This window comes from Nipponia nippon, unplaced genomic scaffold (genome assembly GCF_047370975.1).
Source record: "Nipponia nippon isolate SJK-2023a ecotype South Korea unplaced genomic scaffold, ASM4737097v1 scaffold_3, whole genome shotgun sequence".
Classification (NCBI taxonomy): domain Eukaryota; kingdom Metazoa; phylum Chordata; class Aves; order Pelecaniformes; family Threskiornithidae; genus Nipponia; species Nipponia nippon.
The window spans coordinates 8,048,265-8,069,036 of record NW_028262347.1 but is presented as its reverse complement, the minus strand read 5'-3'; the positions used below and the strand labels follow the sequence as shown (position 1 = coordinate 8,069,036).

The 20,772-nt window shown below is 44.9% G+C and overlaps 1 protein-coding gene across 6 annotated transcripts in view; it reads left to right on the top strand.

The window, feature by feature from the left end:
* Positions 1-10,517: 10,517 nt before the first annotated feature.
* The window catches only part of BEND7 (BEN domain containing 7), a 48,315-nt gene continuing 38,060 nt past the window's right edge, over positions 10,518-20,772 (top strand). For 3 of the 6 annotated variants that reach the window (XM_087766914.1, XM_087766913.1, XM_087766911.1), the window contains exons 1-2: positions 10,521-10,896; positions 14,751-14,834. In XM_087766914.1, coding sequence (XP_087623040.1) covers positions 10,836-10,896; positions 14,751-14,834 — 145 coding nt within the window. In that variant the 5' untranslated portion in view covers positions 10,521-10,835. Of the gene's footprint in view, positions 10,897-14,750; positions 14,835-20,772 lie in introns of all 6 variants that reach the window. The other 3 variants (XM_087766910.1, XM_087766912.1, XM_087766915.1) reach the window with 3 other exon arrangements.

Genomic DNA, 20,772 nt, shown 5'->3' with positions numbered 1-20,772 from the left:
GAAATCATGCCCTGCTTTACCTCAGGCTTGAATGCAATCGCTTTGCAATGAGGAAACAGAAACGGTCCTCTTACACTTTTTCATAGTTCTTCTAAAAGGAAATTATTTCACATCTGGCGGTGAAAGGATCCAAGAAGGTCTCAGTAGAGAGGCCTGGGGGGATGTGCCCACGCTTGGGTAGGGGCATAAATCCAGAGGCTGTAGGAATACTCTGTAGCGGACCTTATGGCAAATGAATCCAGATGCTTGTGTCCGAGTGCCAGCTGCCCCCCTCAATTAACTGTAGTGTAGACATAACCTTAGACCTTGCTTCATTTCCTGCTCCGGTTTGACATTATATCTCAATTAGAGACAGTACAAAATGAAGGAGGAAAGCCAACTCACACGCAGTAGTCACAGGAATTATGCAGTTACTGTGAGGTGACACTTGGACCAAAGATCTCCCGGTTTATAAAAATCAAAACAAACCAACAAGGTGGCAGGGAGGGGCATAGCGGACAAGGAAAGCAGCTGAACACTTTATGTTGGTAAAACAGCTTTGGCTACGTTTGAAATTAATGCTGTACCTCTAAAAGGTGTCTAAAAGTTCGCTGATGATGACACAACCTGCCACCACTGATTTGGTGCCCTTCTTCCAGTACTCCTGGTTCTGTGCTCTCTTGCCTCCAAATCAAAGCATCCTTTAATGTAAATCCCCTCTGTGATCAAGACAGTTATCTTGTCCTGTGGAAGAGAAGTGACAATCTACAAAGCACAACGTCTCCCAAAAGAGTTGCTGTATATATGCAAATATGTTGGCTCTGTTTTTCTGAGGGCATTCACTAATATCTCCCTGAAGAAGAAAATGGGGAAAAAAAATATTTGGTGTCATCCATCTCCTCGAGATTTCTCTTTTTGAAGAGATTAGAAAATCCTCTGATGTATAAGAAGTTGTGGTACCTTCTTTTTCTTTCACTGACAGCTCATGAGCCACTCTGGCTTGCTCTCTGACTTCCAGGATGGCAAATCTGTTTGACTCCTCTTTGCCTTGGGCTCAGAGCAACATTTTCTGAGGGACATGAATTGTTGAGATGGTTGGGTCAGGTCTTGGCTGGACTCTGTTCAAAGCTTCTCTGTTCTTCAGAACACATTCCCAAGGGTATATCTATGCTGGCAATTTGTAACGGCTCCTGCCTGCTTCGTTATGGATCTCTGGTCCTTTGACTGTCTCCATTCACAGACGCTACTTGGTTGTAGGGTGGATATCTGGAGCACCCCTTGCCAGGCAAACTCATGGCACACATGAAAGCTCACACTGTGAGCTCTGCTCCTTGGACCACGCAATGGAAACTGTTCTTCCACACCGCAAGAGGGTTTCTCCACGTCTCCCTTGCTCCGAGGAGCCCTTATACTGTGGAAACTGCTTAGCAGTGTGTTATGAAAGTGGACAGTTCCTCCCCTGTGCTGGTCCCTCATCCACGCAATGATCCTGTTGATGACATCTGTGCATAAGATATTTTTAACATGTGAAATGGATGCTTTTCCAAGCTGTATTTCAAACTATCAAGTTATCATATACGGCATTACTCTCCTCATTAGAGTCAATTAGATCACTCCTATAAATCCTTAGCTTGACTATTTGTTTTCTACTGCTCCTGTTTTGCTTTTTCGGGGCAAAACTGCTGGTTTGGTACCATGATGGCTGCGTATTTCTGTCTCACATGTGATTAATAAATGTTGTATTTGCTGTCAGGGCTCTAGCCAGGCTGTTAAGCTCTCCCAAAACCACTTGCAGAGTCTTGAGAGCTCACTGCAACTGAGCTTGGGTCTGGAAGCAATAGTGTTACCCATGTTTTTCCTAGATCCAGGTTTCCGCAGACCTCTGGAACAACCCCACAGAGTTAACCACAAAGCTACTTTGAAGTAATTCCCTTCACAACATTCCATATGAAATCAAGACTGAAAAGGGAAATCTAGAAGTTACTCAAAATCTTGGAACATTCATAAGAGCCTTGTAAGTAATAGAAATACAAGCTTAAAACATACACAAGGTGTTTCATTCCAATTTCTTGATGATTAAGTGATTGCTCAGCCTTATCTGCTGCAAGCCAACTGTCAACTTACAGGAAGATTATTGAAGGCAGCTCAGAAATACGTCGTTTCGCTCAAACAACCCATATGTCATCTATTTGCCAAAGCGGTAAAGCTGATCAGAATGATTTTGGTTGCGCTCAGTCGTTGTATTCAGTTTATATTTAGCTGTTTTCAGGTTGTATTCAATACTTTATGGGTATCCAGTTTCACTTTTCTATTTGATATTAAAACAGGGGAAAACCTCAGCTCGGCAAGCATATGCTTTCACTTGCACACAGGAGGCAGAACTGATGCCTTACAGCTGACCGAGATTGCAGAACTCATTTCAAGTAACACAGGGCACAGATCACTCTTGGAAACCTTTTTCAGATAGGTACATGGTTCCTTTTATTCACCTTCAAAATACTAAAACAAAAAAGACATTCAATAAAATTGCCTTTGTACCATGACTAAATATGTCACTTCTGGCAAAGGTTGCTCCACATCCAGTCTCACTCTTTCCTTCATTTATTAAAGCAGTCCTTTAACATTTTGGAAGGGATTAACCCATCCAGTTCCCCATTCTCTGCCCCCACATTTACTTAGCTTGTTTACAGGTATCTCCAGCTTGTCACATCCACAGATCACCTCCGTACGCGCGACAATTTGTTCTAAGCAGCCCTGGTAGCACCTCTGCCAAGGTCTGCAAATTGCACTTCCCTACAATTCTTGCATTGGGGATGTGCCCATCCCCTCCATTTAGTGAATTTAAGCCACTCATACTAGGCTTGCTATTTCCTATTTACCTTTCAGAACTGCCTGAACAGTAGTGCCCAATCTCCAGGAGGTCACAGACTGGGAAACACTCAGCCAGAGGGAAGATCAAGGAAGGAGTTAGGGAGTAGCGCTCCACCACACGTGTCCAAAAGCCACCAGCAAAGACAAGAAAAGCTCAGAGGTGAGATAACGGCAGAAAAAAGTTGCCGGCATTTCTGACAAGCAGAAGTCTTCAAAAGGGTATGACATCCATGCATCGTTAGGAGTAGAAGAAGCAGGTGGCATTTTAATTTGATTTGTTTTGCTTTTTAAAGTATCGCTTGATTAGTTCTCATGGTAAGTCAACCCCTACAGTTCCTGTCTGCCAGGACAGACCTCTGTAACGCACCATTAAAATGCTTAGGGAAGTAGTGGCTCCATATGGATGTTACTGGTTAGTAAGGCTAGTGTGGCTTTTAGAAACATGCTTGAAATAACTGTTTGAATGATAATTATCCTCTGGTTTTGATAAAGGAATATTTAGGTGAATTGTTTAGGTTGTCTAAAGGATGCATAGGTCAATTCCTATCCCAGCAGCTTTATTATCTGTAAAATTGAGGTGGTGTAAAAACTCATTATTGCTTCTAAAAAGCTTTACATTTAAGAACAGCTAATTATTGCCAAACTGGCTGGTACGGGAGATATCGGAGGAAAATTTTGTTGATTCAGGAAACAGTATTGGTAACTCAGCTTATGGCACTGTGTCTTCAGAGCCCCTAATGAATCAGTCCCAAGGTGTCACTAGGGAGACCGTGCTCTTTTCACAGCAGTGGCCATCTGTGACTGTTAAAGAATTCAAAACACCTTGCAGGAAAATGATCAGGCTTTGTTTTGTTTCGTTTTGTTTTTTATATTTCTGTAGATGTTCTTTCTAGCTCTTCAGCAGTACGGGGCAAACCACGGTAAGCGGGGAACATACTCTCAGCATCAGCCTGCACTACAGATACCCAAGCAGCAAACTCTTTCCAGGAAAGACGCAGTAACAGGACTAATCCCTGCAAATGCAGACTGGTTTGTCAAATTCCATGCACTCAGTTTTAGATCCATACAAATGTCTCTCTCCTCAACCTTCCCCAAAGCAAGGTCTATACTTCACAACCCTCGTTTTTGAGACATTTTAGCTGTATTCAAATTATAGGTGAATAAACAAGACAGAGACCCCCCCAAACGCCAAACAGATCTCGCTGGATGGTAGAAAAGCTCATAAAACCATCTATTTTTCTTCTATTTTTATGTGTACAGGAGATAAATGGTTGAGTGTAAAGTATTGTACTTCTGAGTTCATTAGCTTCTATTCAACCCAGGCAAGAAATCTCTCAAAGTTGTTCCTAAATGATCATCCTTCTGTGTTGTCAGTTTGATCCCTGCAGGATGCGTCCATCTCAGAGAAAATACCCATTCAGGTGCATTGGCTGCCTCAGCGGAGAGGTCGAGGATTGAATGGGTGATGGAGACTTCAATATCTACACATCTCTGAAGGTAAATCCAGGGGGGGACCACATTAATGAAAATGCTGCTGCATATTCTTACTGCTGAATAAAAGCATCATTTGCAGATGTTGTCAGTCTCCAGCCTGACACAGATATTAAATTCACATAATCTGTCTTTAAAAAGTGCATGTGTGAGTAGATTTTGAACCACATCGTACTTTGCAATGAAATTTCATTTGTTAGAACCGAAAAGCAGCCAGGTGGTTATGAACGTGTCTTAAGCTATTTCTCCAGCCTGAAATGTAAGTACTGTTTGAAAACATTTAGGGAAATAGAACATCTTAGTAGGAGTCACAGCACCTTTTCATGAATCTATTTTAGCTTGCATCAGTATTCTGAGCTACAAGCTCTATAATTTAGTAGAGAGACTCTCGTTGGGAGGGGGGGATTGAAGGCGTGGAGGCAGCAGCCCTGTGAGCTGACAGGGATTCTAATATAGCCACAGCAGAAGTTTAGAGAGCAGATCAGAGCAGCTGGGTGGGCTGATAGAGAGGATCAGGGCAGCCCAGAGGAGCAGTAAGAGGATCCAAATAAGTGGATTAGTAGCATACCAAAGCACACATTACTTTTAGTTTTCAAACTCCCATTGATTTCAGTGCAAGTGCATTTACTAATGTGTGGCGGGAGAAACGGAAGAGGATCAAGGCAGAATCGAGAGCAGCTCCCTGTGGCAAGCTGGAAACGGCGAGAAGGCTGGGCTGGGGAGGCGCAGCATAACGTCGCCGCATCAGTCTCAGTCAGGACTTAAAGGAGGATGGCTGTTGTCTGGGCTTCTTCATCCCGCAGCCTCAAGGAGCTGTCTAACATTGCTAAATGCTATTGTTCCTGCAGCTGATTCTGCATTCATTTTCCGTCCGTAGCTCCAGCGATTGACTCTTTCCATGGCTGCAGTCTTACATCTGCCTTCAGCTGCTGTGACTGAAGCAAACTGACAAAAAAATGTAGGTGCGATTGGTAGCATAGATTGGTAGCATAGATTGGTAGCATAGATTGGTAGCATAGATTGGTAGACTCTTTGAACTCTTCCTAGCAGGGGACTCACTGGGCTGCTGGACCCTGAGCTGAGCTTGCCACAATGTGCGCCTGTAGCATTCATCAGAAATGGGACCGCTTACCCGAGCTGCGCTCGGGCTCTCATGATTAACATCGACTCCTGAGCCACCCGAACCTCAAACGTGCCCTTTCTTAGAATGCCCGCCTGGCGCTACACTTCATCCCTTCAGACAGAGGTGGTGGCAATGCAAAGACACATCCAGACTAAGATTTCTAAGCACTGTTACTCTTTATATAGCACAAAAAAACCAAAGTTCTAGACAAAATAAGGAGCCCTACTGACATTGCCCTCACTTCCCTTGAAGCATCTTGGGTTGTAAGTGGGAGGCAGAGCAACATTTGTGCAGCTCATGATTTCTCCATGTTGCAGAGAAGCACAGGACATGCGTGTATGTGGGCAGACTCTTTTTACTCTTCCACGTTAGCTTTCGTAAGAGCATTGTTGAGACCTTTTCTTCTTTATCCTCCAACCACATCTGTTGCTTAGACACCTTGGTCTCCCCACCCACTCCTCCCAGAATTCAAATCCAAAAACTGGTTTGTCCTAGGGGAGAGTTAATACCTTAATATCCAGTTATCCTACAAGTATTTGATCAGAGAGGATGACCATCAAACTTTGACTCTTAGACTACACTGCCCTTCCTTGCAGTCTTAGTCCAAGCTACACATAAAATGACAGAGGGGAGGAAAAGCCCAGCCTTACAGTCAAAATGGGTTTGCATTCCGATACAGAAATATACAGAGGGTTTGTAACCGCACGCACAAAGAACACTTTGTACATAGATTCAGTTATATTCTTTATTGTTGAAACAGTTCTGGAATGTTTTGGTCTCCCTGAGCTGGCAAACTGATGAAAACATTGGTCCGTCCTGTAGTTTTTTCTTGTAAATTTATATGAGGAAGATGAACAAGCAGCAGACGGGACAAGAAGCTATTTGAGAATAGTGTCCCAAAGTAAAGAGAGAGTAAGGATAGAGACAGAAGATGTCAAGTACTGTGACTAAAATGATACAGGAAGAACTTAAGGTGGAATCAGAAAACAAGTTAAACTGCACTCCTATGCTTCGGACTTCTTCAGGACATCCAGAAACCTGCCTTTGTAATGACCCGGTCCTCAGATATGCCAACATGAAAGCCCCCTGAAAGGGAAGGTTTGTAGTAAGACAGCACGACATCGACGCGACCTGTTGTCAAGTTGGGAGCTGAGAATAAGTACTGCCTACGTATTTTGTATGACCACAAAAACATCGCTGGAAACCTGCAAGGGAAAAACGCTCCCACAGTTCATAAAATCCTCAGCGACATTCATTACACGTAACTAACCAAAATAGCTAACCTATTAACCTGTCACCTATGCAGCTCCTGATCTCTAATTTACCTCTTCACCCTTCTCTTGCTTCCTAATACCGCGCTGAACTTCTCCACGCTCCACAACGAGTAGTAATCATGGCGCTATTAATGTGACAGTCGGCAGCCTCCTCCTACTTCACCTGGCCTCACATGGATTCCTTGACATTAGACTTAAAGCTTCAGATCAAATCGTCGAGTTTGCGAGACTTTTTCCAGTATAATTTTTCCAACTAAACAGCTGAAGGAGTTCTTAGTACACCCACATAATTCTCCTCAGCTCTAGGATTCTTCAGTCTTTGTCCTACACCATTCTACTTTCTGAATAATAATCAAAATCCTGTAATTAACTGGACACACCTGTGAGCCTGGAAGCAAAGAAAGAGTCTGGGACACCCTGATCTGAAGAGCACTGCCGCTGTTAATACTGAAGTATTACTAGATTAATTATATTTAATTGGTTAACTCATGATCTAGCATGTGAAATGAAAAAAAAAAAGCATTTTACACACCAGAAAATTGTTGGGAATATTAATATCAGTTAGAATGGGCAGGGGCTATTTTAGTAACTTGCAGCATAATAAAATGGTAACTAGGAAATAGTCGGGGATAATCATACTGACTGTGAATATGTTGCAAGATAAAGCCCTTATTTAGCTGGCTAATTTCATGGCATTTTGAAAAACACATTACTCAATTAATGGTTTAAGGAAATACTTTGCGACTATTCATGAATATATATAAAATGCTCTGCGTCTTCCATGTTTTCACCAGAAAAAAAGGAAGTATGGGTTCTTAATGTGTAATCATAACAATCCCATACTGAGACATTAACTGAAATAAAAGATGAAATTAAGAGCTGACTGCCCCTCTGAAGTCACTCGGCTGCCACAGCGATGCAGCCAGCGACGATCCAGGGTGACACAAGGCAGCCATTCTAACGGAATAAAGACGACTTTCATCTCCGGGTTTCTCCAGCTTAGAACAACGCGATGGTGGCCCACGACACATGAGCAGATGGTCCGAGTCCAGTTGCAGGATATGCACCCCAAAATGCCCCACAACAGGCTCACAACTTACTGTACACGGGAGCCCTTGAGTTCTTGAAGTCGTTTTTTCTAAGTCATGGCTGAGAAACATCAGCAGTACAGGACGGAAAGCTTGGTTTTCAGCTACCGGATCCTCCTACGTGGATAACTAGAAGACTTTGACCTAAAGTCCCCTTGTCCTAGTTTCTAATTCACTTTTATGCAGATGAGATGACAGGATATCCAAACCGGCTAATACTTTCATAAATGAAAATCGCAAGATTTACTCATCTGAGTAACAGTAATGAGGTTTGCTTGCAGGATCAGGTTTATTCTGCATATAGAAAAGAGTGAATCTCTAATTCACAAGAAGCAAAATGAGAAATACTAATAAAAAGGGGATGTGCTAACTCTCATAAAACGTTATTTGAAACTGCAGTGTGCAGCGTTCAGACTGAAATGTCATTTCCAATCATGAGTGTCCTTTAAGCAAAAAAAATCCAACACGGAAGAACTAAAAGGAGAAAAAGACCAGTTGGTGAAACACTGCCGTCACTTTTTCGTTAATTATACCCCAAAACGTTTCACAAAATTGAGTAACGGAGGAAAACAGAAAAGATCTTTTTAGTTTTGTAGCACATTCCTTTGGCAAATGCAGGATAAAGCCCATCATGTGAGTTGAACAGTAAATGAAGGCCTTATGCTTTATAAAAATTCTCCTATTGTCCCGGGAAGGATGAGAGTCAAACGCAACAGTTTCAGCAGTGCTCTAAGTCTTGTAAATAAAGTTAGCAGACAGGAATCAGCAGACTCTTTGGGGAGGGGGGGGGGGGGGAAAAAGAGAAAATACTCTTTTTGTACACAAACTTTAGGCACACAGCTGCTGCATTTCAGACCTGACTTCACTGCGCTGTACCAGAGATTAATTGGACCCACACAATTTAGCGAACAGCATATGACATCCATCCACCTTTGCTGCTTCAGCATCCTCCCAAAAATATATAATGCAGGATTTTAAATAGTACGTTAGCCCAGTTTCCTTTCACAAAGTCTTACAGCGAAGTTTAGGAAAATTCCAAAAGTAGCATATTGATTGCCTCTGGGATTTTCCACTTAGCAATTTAATAGAAAATTACACCCTTACCCAATCTGTGAGGTTTCCACAACCTCCCTCATGAATTTAATTTTCCAGAGTCTAATAAATTTTACCATTAGGCGTATTTTCTGATATTGCTTCGCCATTAAGCCTATTTCCTGATTTTGTTTTTTTGGAACGGGGCATACCGTCTGCACAATTTTTGGACAGCACGTTGCACAGGATAAATCAGGTCTGACTTTGTCTACGCTCACAGTTAGGATACAAATCACTATTGTTAATATTCAATTTGCTTTCCTCTTGCTAATCTTACTTCGTTATTCCAAGTGATAGGGTCAGTCAATATTACTGGAGCCAATGGGATTCTCCTGGGTACTCTGACGAGCCCAAGGGAAGATCTGCATTTGCATCTGTTTGAGTAGGCGTATGCAAGTATCACATACTCTTCTTGTCATAACACAGCCTGACTACACTTAAAACACAAGATGATGATCGGGAGCTGTGTTTTCAGTTATTGGTAGTCATAACTGTAAAAGCCTGGGTCCTTCCTCTACAGGCAACAGGCAAAAGCACTCTTGACTGTAAAAAAAAGGTACACCACAAACTAATTTAGGCAAAAGCATTCTTGACTGTAAGAAAAACGCTACAGCAGAAACAAATCGTGCGCAGTAAGCGAACTGGAAGTATGGCTGAAGGCGTCAAGCGGTGAAGAAATCCAAGCACTAATTTCAGCGGGGTCTGGGCCACCCGCATGGCTACGGTGACCTCCTGGTGACCAGCGGAGGGTCGCCAGGCGCGCCAAATCTCACTCCTCCGGAGCACCGAGACTCTCCTCCTCTTACTACAGCGATCCGCGTTTAACCAACGCGGGCGAAACTCGGCGTCCTTCGGCACGCTCCTCCAGGCCTCGGTCGGTCCACGACGCAAGCGGGCACATCGTTGCGATAATTACTGTAAAACACGGTAATGAGCAGCTGTTAGCGTCCGCCAAGCCCCGTTTCTGGGTTTTGCCTACTTTCCGCACGCCGCGGCCCCGCCACCGCCAAGTTCGACCCCATCGCCGCCGGACCTCGGCCCGGGAACGCCGCCGGTCCCGCTAAACGCGACGAGTTCCCCCCCACCCCGGCCCCTCAGGGAGCCCCGCGCCGCCGACGGGGCCCGCGGGCGGCCGAGCGGCCCCGAGCGGCCCCGAGCGCCCGGCGGCGGCGCCAAGGCCGCGCCGAGAGGCCGCCGCTCCCTCACGGCCGGGCACCCCCTGCCCGCCGGCGAACGGCGGGGCCGCAGCGCCTTGCCGGGGGCGGGAAGCGGGGACCGGCGGCGGCGGGGCACGGCGCGGCAGGGGGAGCGCGGCGGTGCCCGTGAGGGGGGTGCCCGTGGGGGGGGGGGGGGGGCGGAGGCGGCGGGAGGGGGGACACAAAATGGCGCTGCCCTCTCAGCCCCTCTCCCTCCAGCCCCCCTCTCCGCCACCCCCGCGGCGGGGCCCGGCGGCGCCGGCCGCTTTCCCCGGCGTGTCGTGTGGCGACGGGCCGGCCTCGGGGTGGCGGCTCACGGCCGGGGCTGGCGGAACGGCCGCGGGGCGCGCCGGGCTGCGCGCCGCCTTCCCCCAGCAGGTGGCACCGGGGTCCCGGAGCCGGCGGCGAGCCATTGCGGGCCGCCCTTCGCCGCCGGGCCGCGGCCGCGCAGCCGGCGGGGGGGAAGGCGGCGGCGGCGCTGCCCGGCATCGCCCCCGCGGGGCTCCCCCCGCCGCACCCCGCTTTCCCTCAAACTTTGGGGCGGGAGGTACGGGGAAGGGGAGGGGGGGAAGACCGGAGCCAACTTGTCCCGGATCCCTTTATTCACCGCCGGAGCCGCCGTCTCCCAACCCCCGCGTGTTTTTGCTGATTAAAGAGACGGACCTTGGTCCTGCCACCGCCGGGTGGCCGCCCGGCCGCCCCGCTCCTTCCTGCCCGCACCATGGAGTTCACCCAGAGGAAGAGAAGCAGGAAATCCCAAAGCTTTAAACTGATCAACGAAGGTAAAGGCGGCGGCCGGGGGGCGGCGGGGGCGGCCCGGGCTTTGTTCCCTCGCCGGGGGCAGCCCCGACTTTTGCACCGGGGGGAGCGGGGGGTTACGAAACGGCACCGCTGCCGCTGCCCCCGGCGCCTCTCCCTCCCCGTATCTGTTATTTAACTCCCCAATCCTGTGCTTGAACTCCCCGAAACCATTGCACGCCTTTTATTATTTTTTAAACCCCCCCCTTTTTTTTTAAAAAATTATTTTTTTGCATGTGTGTTACGTGTTGTTTCAACCCCCCCCCCCCCCAACCACCCCAGAAAGGTGGACGTGTTGGGTTTTGTTTTTTTTTTTCCAGGCAGATCTTGCACAAAATAAAGTTGGATCGTGTTTCGTGGTAAATCCTCCTTTGGGGGGGGAGAAAACGTAAAATCGGGAAGCGAGCAAAAAATAATGACACTTGAGCAGCAACGGACCTTCTTAGTATTCAACTCTTGCGGATTTATTGTGTTTTGGGTGGGTTTTTTCCTCCCCTTGACTGCGTACATCCGCGTATTTCAAAGAAAAGCCAAATAGAGGTTGCTTTATTAAAAATCCACGCAGCTAATTAATTGTACGTGGGCAGGGGAGAGCCGCTGGCGTGTAACTTGTTCGCTCGGGGTGTGTTTGCTTTTGGAAAAGAGGATATTTTAAAAGGGATCGCGGGGGGGAATATTTGGATTCGTGTTGGGGAGGGAGCACAGCTCTGTGTTTCAGTCTTGTGGTTGTTTTTTTTTTTTTTTCAATAATAAATATTAAAAAGCTACAGGCGCTGGTAGGCATTTTAACAGGTGGACTTCCCAGCCGTAGGGATTTATTTGGGTTGGGGCTTTATCCTTTCTCCGGCCAATGAGATCTTTTTGCCCTGATGGATTTGACTTGAGATCTTTTTTTCCTTTTGTGTTTCCAAGTATTGGATGGGAATATCTCCATGAACAGCCGTGTGTGTCCTGCATGCCAAGTTCAGGGCAGGTGACTGCTTGGGTGTAATGTCACGCTTGGGAAAGGGGACACACACACGCGAGTATCAAGACTTGCTGGCTGAAGAGCAATGTCTTCGCAGGCGCTCGGCAAAATCACGTTCAATACGAAGAAATTTAAAGATGGAAATAAACTCACTTGGTAGGAATAGTAAATAATGACTGCTGTATCGTCATAGGGGAGCCTGGAGCACCGCACATACTCCCTCCCTGTTAAAAACTAGAGGGGCAGTGACCCGTCAGACTTGTCTGAAATGTATTGGAGGTCTGTATGCATTAGCACACCTATCAAGGGTTTAATTTCTAGGGAGAACAGGTTTGGTTTGTGGGGTTTTGATATCGAACATGCTCCCGACTCAGAGGCAGAGTTAGTGCAGGTCTGGGCTGCAGCCTGGGGGGGAGAAAGTGAAACATGTGGAAAAGCAAAACTGAAATTGAAGATACGTTTTTATTTCTGTCCTAATGGAGCTGTAAAAAGAATATGTGCGCCGTCAGAAATAGATGACTGTTTTGCCAAGTCTCAGTTGCCACTCATTGAAGGTTTAGATATGCCTCGGTGTGTAAGACAATCTATTTAACCTTGTTTTAATAGGTAAATTCAGTTATGATGGTACATTATTAGTAATTCTTATTTTAGCTGGGGTCTCTTTTTGGACATGGAAAGGCAAATAGAGAGCTACGCTGAAAACACATTCTAGAGAGAAAATTATATCTTTGTACTTTGAGAATGGAGGAGATAAAAATCACATTTTGCATGTGAGTCTGCACTCACATACTCTTTTGCTATCACAGTTGATTAGAAAGATAATTATGTATAAATAGTTGTCTCTTGTAATTGGCCTTTGCCTCTTGCTGGAGTCATTCCGTAATGTCACAGTTTAGTGTTTACTGTTGTGAAATTGATATGGATTTCACAGCGGACTGTGACATCTGAGGCAGAAGAAGGAAGCCAAAGAGAAAAGGGTATGCTGTGTCGATTCGTTGGTAACACACCATCTGTTAACGATGTGTGCCCGTACAGTGCTTGTTCTGTCCCAAAAAAAACTTCAGAGCACCTTATCGAGTCGATCAATAATGACCAGATCGAGAGGAAATCCATTCCTGCACTAAAACACAGCTGCCTCTGGGGTGAAATGTGGTGACTTTAAGGCAGCAGCTGTAGATCAGAAGAATATTGTGACCAGCTGGATGTACAGAGGGAAGTGCTAGAGAAGAAACCATGTGTAATCTATATATCTAAGGACCATGAGTCTGTAAGTCATTTAATTCCTAGTTTCCACATACTCACTCCTAGCAGATCCTGGACACCCTTGAGAGGATGAAAATGCAGAGTGTGGTGGGTTGACCTTGGCTGGCCACCAGGTGCCCACCAAGCCGCTCCATCACTCCCCCTCCTCAACAGGACAGCTAATGACCGTGGAAGGCAGTTGGCATAAATCCCATCATTTTCGCCCTGTGAAAGGAGCCTTTACTTCCTTGACGTTGTACCTCAAACTTCACCTTTACCCGTTTCACTCGCTGGGCGTGCTCGGTAGGCAGAGGAACCCTTTGCGTAGCACCTCGTCGCTGACCTCTCCAACTCCCTGTTGTGTTTTTTTTTCTCCCTCATTTTCTTTCCAGGCCCTTTTCTTTCTTTCGCGTCGCTGTGTTCAGCTTGATTCTAGTTTACTTATTGGGTTGTTCCTCCTCTCGTGCCCTCGAGACAGTCGTGCTGTACAAATAAACAGCATATAACAAAAAAAAGTTTGGCTTCCAGCAGACCTTTCTGATCCCGTAGCTGTTTTGTCAGAGGCGCAGGTGTGCTGCTTGCGGGAGGAGGAGCTGCTTGTGCCGCCCTCCGTTTCTGTTGTGCCTTTTAAGTGAATCCCCCAAAGTGCTCTTCCATGAGTTAATCTCTACCTCGCTTTTTGTGAGGCGGGTAAACATAAAAACCAGTTTATGGAGGGAGTAGCTGAGAGCGTTGGGAACTGGGAGGGTGTTAAAGGAGTTAGGTGGGGAGGTGGCTGTTTCAAGACACTGAATATATTGTTCAGTCTTGTGCGATTTGCTGAAGGACAAAGCGTGTGCCAGTAGCAGAGTCAGAAATAGCATCCAGGAGAGCTGCCTTTAGAGTTCTTTTTTTTTTTTCCTTCGACTTACTATTCCCTCTGTACACACATGTAAACAAAGCTCTGGTTTTACTGAACACCTGCCTGGGATTACTGAAGAGACCTTCACAGGAAAAATATTCTTTTATCTGAAATAGAAATTCAATGGTGAATTTTTTTTATTTTTTTTATCCTGTAACATCTCTGAATATGAGATGCTAATGTTTATTCTTAGGGTCATCACAGGCGTTAGTTTCTATAGGTGAGTATCCTAAGGTGTCCCTGATCCTCCTTTCTTGGGAATTCAGAGGCCAATGACACCAAGATGAGTCAGTATAGCTGAACGATGCAGCTCTAATGTACATTGCTGATTTTCTGATTGAGGTGAAGTTTGAAAGTTTCCCTTGGTCTCTGGGAAGGTAAAGTTTTCATTATAAATCTGCTTTCCATCTGTAAAGCAAAAAGCCAGATAATTGGCATCTGGTGGGATAATTTGCTGTGAAAATGAACACAGTAATTTAGGGCAGGCGTAACTGTTCCCTAAAATCTGTGAAATATTTGAGCTGAGTCTCTCCAGTGTGAGCAAAGTTGTTTTTTTTTTTTTTTAGGAGGTGCTGATACAGAGCACATTTTCTGTGGTTAATTTGATGTACATGAAATAAACTGCAGATATATTGATAAATTATGTAGTAAAACTCTAGCAATGTGTTCAGTGTTCATTTTTTCCAGATCACTTGAGTTCTAATTTTTTTTATCGTTTTTCATTCCAGATTACCATCATGAGATATATAAGATCTCTGACTACAGCAATGATGTTAATGGGGAGACCAAAGAAACACAACCAGTTTTTTTAGGTATGTGCTTGTGTTGATTAATTTCCGAGCAACATAGCGTGGCCATTTGCAATTAGGGAGGAAAAAAAATCTCTGTGCAAGCACAGGAAGCGCCTGCCATTGTTTAATATGACGTTCTTTTCAAGACCCTTTTATTCTACGAATTGCCAATATATCCTTTATTAACACTGCTAAAAGTTGTAATTTCAGACATAAATGTTTATTAGTGTCTACACACAGTGCTAATTATCACTCACTCAGAGAGCCAGATGCTGACTCTGCAGTTTTGCAGCTCTGTGCTCACCCCATTTACATTGCATATTCGCTGGCATGCTTCACTGGCAATAGTTTGTGTAATTGGGGTATTACATCTTTGACATCTGGATAACAGAAATTCAATTTCCAGGAAGCTGCTATTTGTTTGGTTTTGCTTCTGCCTTGGGTGGGATAGAGGATTAATGTGCTGTCTTAATGTAATGTCCTTTCACCTCTGTAGCCTGCCTGCTAATCCTGCCATGGCAAAATTAAATTAAATCAACAGTTAAAAATGTGTAAAGAAAACAGAGAAGTAATACAGAGTCTGCAGCATGATATATACTACAGCATGATAGGACTGATTATCAGTGAACCTTTATCTTTTCCCATCTGTGTGCTTTCTGTCCCGTATAAGTCCTCAGCTGCAGAGTGCTTCTTCCTTTCCTCCTTCCAGCCCCCTCCCGTCGTATCTAGGACCTCACCTGGGTGCTGCACCTCTTGGCAAAAATTTGGCGGGCCAAATTCAGAGGAGTAACGGCCAGATTTTTGAGCTACAAGAATGACTCTTGCTGTATAAAGCAAGCTCTTGGACACCTTGCTCAGGCTTTCGAGAAAGCAGGTGCCTCTGCAGTGAGAAATTTGGAGGTGCCTGCCTCTTCTTAACTGAACCAGGAGCCTGAACATTTTTGTAGGGTGATTTACGGTTTCTGTACCCTGTGCGTGTTGCCCCCTGGAGCCAGCGAGAAGCATTGGTACCGAGTGTGTGAATCAGCACCTGAAGTCAGTCTGCACGCAAAATGCCTTTGTCTCCTTAGTTCGTAGTGCCACATCCTCTTCTAGAGGTCAGCAGCAAATGGCAGAGAAAAGGAGGACCTCTTGGGCAGTGTGGAATCTTCTGACGGTTGGAATATTTACACGGGGGTGAGAGCTGCGTTAAATTCCCTTCTCAGCTTCTGGCCATTAGGATTTTGAGCAAATATTTCTTCCCTACACCCATTTCCAGGGAGAAGCGAAGGTGGCTGCTGTGCTTTGTGTTTGGATTTCGTGTTCTGTAAGCACTTTTGGTGAAGTCTGATACACCTGATGGAGTGAGCTCCACCAGAGGTTTACTTCGAATGCCTTCTCTTCCAACCCTAAATCATGATGAAGCTTTGGCAGGAGTTAGGCATCTAGTTGCTTAAGCCAGGATGCTTCTAAGAATGTGCAGGAGTCTGTGCTTTGACATGTGTGCCGCGAGTCAGACCAATTGATTTTGATTTTGGTTTGGCTGTGTTGTCTTTGGGTTTGTTTGTGGGTTTTTTGGTTTTTTTTTTTGTTTGTGCCCAGCTTTTCATTGTGACTGGATGTGCTCTGGCATTTAAGTGCCTAAAGTTCACCTTTTCAAGAGCCAGTCAGAATTTAACCTTTAAGAATGTGAGTCCTATCAAGGATCTTCCTTATCAGGTACTGAAGCACAGAGTTGCCGTCCTGGCAGCCCACCTTCAGTTGCTGTGAAAAGAAAAAGGTGCTATTTCCTGGTGAGGTCCTGAGTGTCCAACTTTCAGATTTCCTTAACGCGTGTTGGTTTTGACAAGACTGAATGATGTATGACCATGCACGATTTGTAGGCTAGGCTGTTTTTTTTTTTTCTTCCCTTGGGGGCTGGGTTCAATTCAGTAAGTTACTCGGAGCTCACGTAACCTTCTCCACTTTATTTGCGATAGGTTACTTTGGTGTCCCCTTTTATCCAGATTCCTGGTGACAAAGGCACTAATCTGAGATGTAGGGAAAGCAGCATCAGGGACTGAACTCAACTGAAAGCACTTGAAATCTGAGCTCCCACCTTTTGGCAGGGATCTAGGATGAGTGGCGGTTGGCATTCCAGCTTTCCTTTAAAAAATTTCACGTTGTGTGGAGTAACTTTTCCTTGTACTTCAGGGATGGTGGGATCACAACACTCTCCCCAGCTCGGTGTTCTGTCCACTAATAAAGAGTCTCAGGGTATAATGGCTGCTTCACTCGATTTCACTGTTGTATGCCAAAATTGATCCCAGAAGGATGTTCACTCCAGCTTGTTGGTTTAGTGTCAAGTTTGTTCTCCAGTTTAGGTGTTTTAACTGATCCATGGGATCAGCTGTTGAAACCTCAACGTGATGCAGCCTTTAGTATGTGAATGGATGTTGAGATACATCGCTGAAACTATTACCTTTGGAAAAGGTGAAATGTTAGTGCCATTTTATGAACGAGTGAGGCTTTATCTGGAATAGCATGTGCGTATGTTTTGGTTGCACACTTGAGAACGATGAACTCAAACTGAAGAGATGGCACTGTCAAGAAGAGGGGAGCTTCTAGGGTAAATGAGTAAATCAGAAGAATCCAGTTTGTTTAACGTGCAGATGAATTAAGAATCAAATGTCCGGAAAGACCTGTTGAACCTAGAGCGTCTTTTTTGCACCAGCACAGATGGGCAAGACGTGGCTTTGTGTAAACACAGGCTGCAAATTGGAGGAAGCTTCAGCACAGTTAGAGGAACATGGTACTGGACGTGATGGTTGCAATGGTATAAAGCCCAACTGCTTTTTGAATGGATCTTGGTAAGCTTAGGAAGGTTGCTTATGTGATGCAGGGGAGGAGTTTGCAGAATTCGGGGGGGAAATATCACCACTGAATTTTGCAGGTGAGGACTAGCATCTCTTTTGTTTTGAAGGAAAGGGCTTAGTTACCTGATATAGGAGAGAATGCTCGAGCTGAAAAGGAGGAGGCAGCCTGAAGTGTTTAAACCTTGAATATGGACAAGATTTAAGACAGACGTGACTTCAGCTTTTGCCAGTTGCCAGCATAAACCTTCCTGTCACAGGGCTTCTAGCCCAGACTTGGACAAGCCCATGAGGGGACTATACAACGATATCTTGTGGACAGCACTGGTTAAACCTAGCTTGTCTATAAAAAAATATCTTTTGCATACACCACATCGAGTTTTTTCAGTCTTAATATTTTATTATGATCACAAAAAAAGCGGAAATATCATATACCTCCAGACTGAGTGTTTTTACAATGCTTTCAACTTGAAATTCAGGCTCTATGTTTGAAAGGTTAATGTAGAAAACTAATTATATTATCCTGGTAACCAAATGTGTGATGAGACATTTGTCTGTGTAATTAACAGTGAAGAACTTTTATAGTTTCATAAAATCGAATGCTACGCACAGTGTGCTTGGAGCATTTGTTTTGAAGAGATGTCCAAAACAGAGATGTTTATGACTGATATAAAGTGGAACTGAAATGTACTGTAATGCAGGTGTCTGTGCATTTTACAGCATTTCGCATTGTTGAAATGGAAGGCAGCAGATTAATAGCTTTGCTATGTCATGGTAAAAATAAATAATGTGTTCTTGGAGCAGGGGAGCAATGCATAAGTTACTCACTAATTTCAAGAATTTATTCTGTCCCAGAAATAATATCTTTTGCAATTTATTCACAGAGCAAAAGTTGACTTAACACAAGTCTGTGAAGTTACTTGTTACTTTTAATAGAATTATATTGATTGTAACAATAGTAGCTTCTGTAATTAAGACTGCATAAAAGTTTATTTTATATATCTATGTTCTCCAGTGATCTAACTTCATAAAACATTTCACTTTGGGGCTGAAGCATGATCTTGACCTGGGATATTTCCAAGAACTGGGGGAAGTTGTTGCGTCCAAAGAAGCGCAACGAAGTTGGTGAAGGGTCTGGAGCACAAGTCTTACAAGGAGTGGCTGAAGGAGCTGGGGTCATTTAGCCTGGAGAAGAGGAGGCTGAGGGGAGACCTTATTGCTCTCTACAACTCCCTGCAAGGAGGCTGTAGTGAGGTGGGGTCTCTTCTCCCAAGTAATAAGCAATAGGACAAGAGGAAATGGCCTCAAGTTGTGCCAGGGCAGATTTAGGTTGGATATTAGGAAAAACGTCTTCACCAAAAGGTCAGTCAGGCACTGGCACAGGCTGCCCAGGGAAGTGGTTGAGTCCCCATCCCTGGAGGTATTTAAAAGCCGGGCAGACGTGGTGCTTAGGGACATGGTTTAGGGGTGGGCTTGGCAGTGCTGGGTTAACGGTCGGACTTGATGATCTTAAGGGTCTTTTCCAACCTAAACGATTCTATGATTCTATATGTATCATTATTTTTTTAATTATGTGACCTCGTTAATATATACATTTATTGTGGTTGCTTACTTGTCCTTTCCTGAGTGATTTAGCTGTTGCATTGTGGCATGGAAGTGTGTAACTTGTGCTTCTGTATCTGCTCCTGTTGGGTGTTTCAAAACTGTTTCACCAAGCTCTTCAAAAGAGTTATTTTCTGGTGGTGGTGGCCGGGCCACCTAGGCTGATCCAGCTTCCAGAGAAATAACCCCCCAAATCCTGAATGGTCCCAGGGTCTGATTCTCGTTTTGATTCTGCAAATTGCATTGCTTATGTTAGTGTTTGTGATGCTTATTAACTTTCTGTGTCTCATGGTAGGCAGGGGTGTCAATCAAGCTGTGTACTTCCCTGCTTGGTTTGGGAGTAGGGGGTCTACTCTGAGGGCGTTCCAGTTTTCCTGCAGGTATAATCTTAGTACTTTGTGTGGTGATATGAAGATAAGTAAGTGCTTTTAAATGATGTTTTAGAGCACTGCTAAGATGCCTCAACTAAGACAGCTTAAATATCCCTGTATGTTAGCTTCGGGTAGTCAAAGTCCCCGGCTCATAACTCATGTTGCTTGTGTGACCCTCTGACATTGTTCGTGACCACTGCTCTCCCTGCTGACTTGGGGTTTAGGTTTTTAATTTGCAAAGCGTGTTGTTGCCTGTGTTACTTGTTCAATATACGCTCGTATAGGCCAGCAAAGACTGGGGATCACTTATTTGAGAAATGCTTGCTTACCCCATCAATTTAGCTACAGAGATGCCCAGTTCAAATTATCCACGGAGCAGTCACAACAACTTTCCATGTGATTTAGGAAACCTTTGATCCGATAAGGAATCATGTGCATGGCTCCTCTATTTTCCCCACGCTGACTTTCACGATTTGCTGTTTCAGGACCACTTGCGGTGCAAGATGACAGTGGCAAAAATATCTTGAGATTTGAAAGTTACAGTTTGATGCGGGTATAGTTTTTGCTACGAAGGGATGCTTAGCTCCCTTCTAGGATAAGTGGCCTTTAAGGAAATCCTTGAATACCGTGTAGCATTCAAAAAGGTGTTTTGGTGAGTTCAGCCTGGCTGTGCATCGGAGACGTGTGCTGTGTGTGCACGTGCCTCCCGATTCCTTCAGCTGCTCTCAATTCACCCTTACAAAATCTTCAAACACAGCAGCCGAGTTTTGCTGGCCCTCTTCCAGGAAGGGCAGCATTCAAGTGGTGTCTAATAAACTGGCGTTTAAGATGTTTGGTTATATAACCCATTGCAATTATTTCTTATTTTTTATTGAGCTTTCAAGCCGTATGCATCGACTTCCACTTTTTCTCACCTCTGAAGACTTGTTTCCTTACAAACCAGGCTAGTGTTGTCAGCTCACATGTGCTTGTCTAGCTGTCTGTCGCTGCCGTCCCTGCCCTCCCGATAGCTTCTGAACTCATCCACCAATTTCAGCCTAGTTTGACACAACGGTGGAAATCTGTGAGATACAAAGTACGTTCAGCAGGCAGCCTGACGGAGGAAAAAGCCCTGGTTGTATAGCAAAGAAAGGAAGGGTTTCTGTAGGAGTTTCA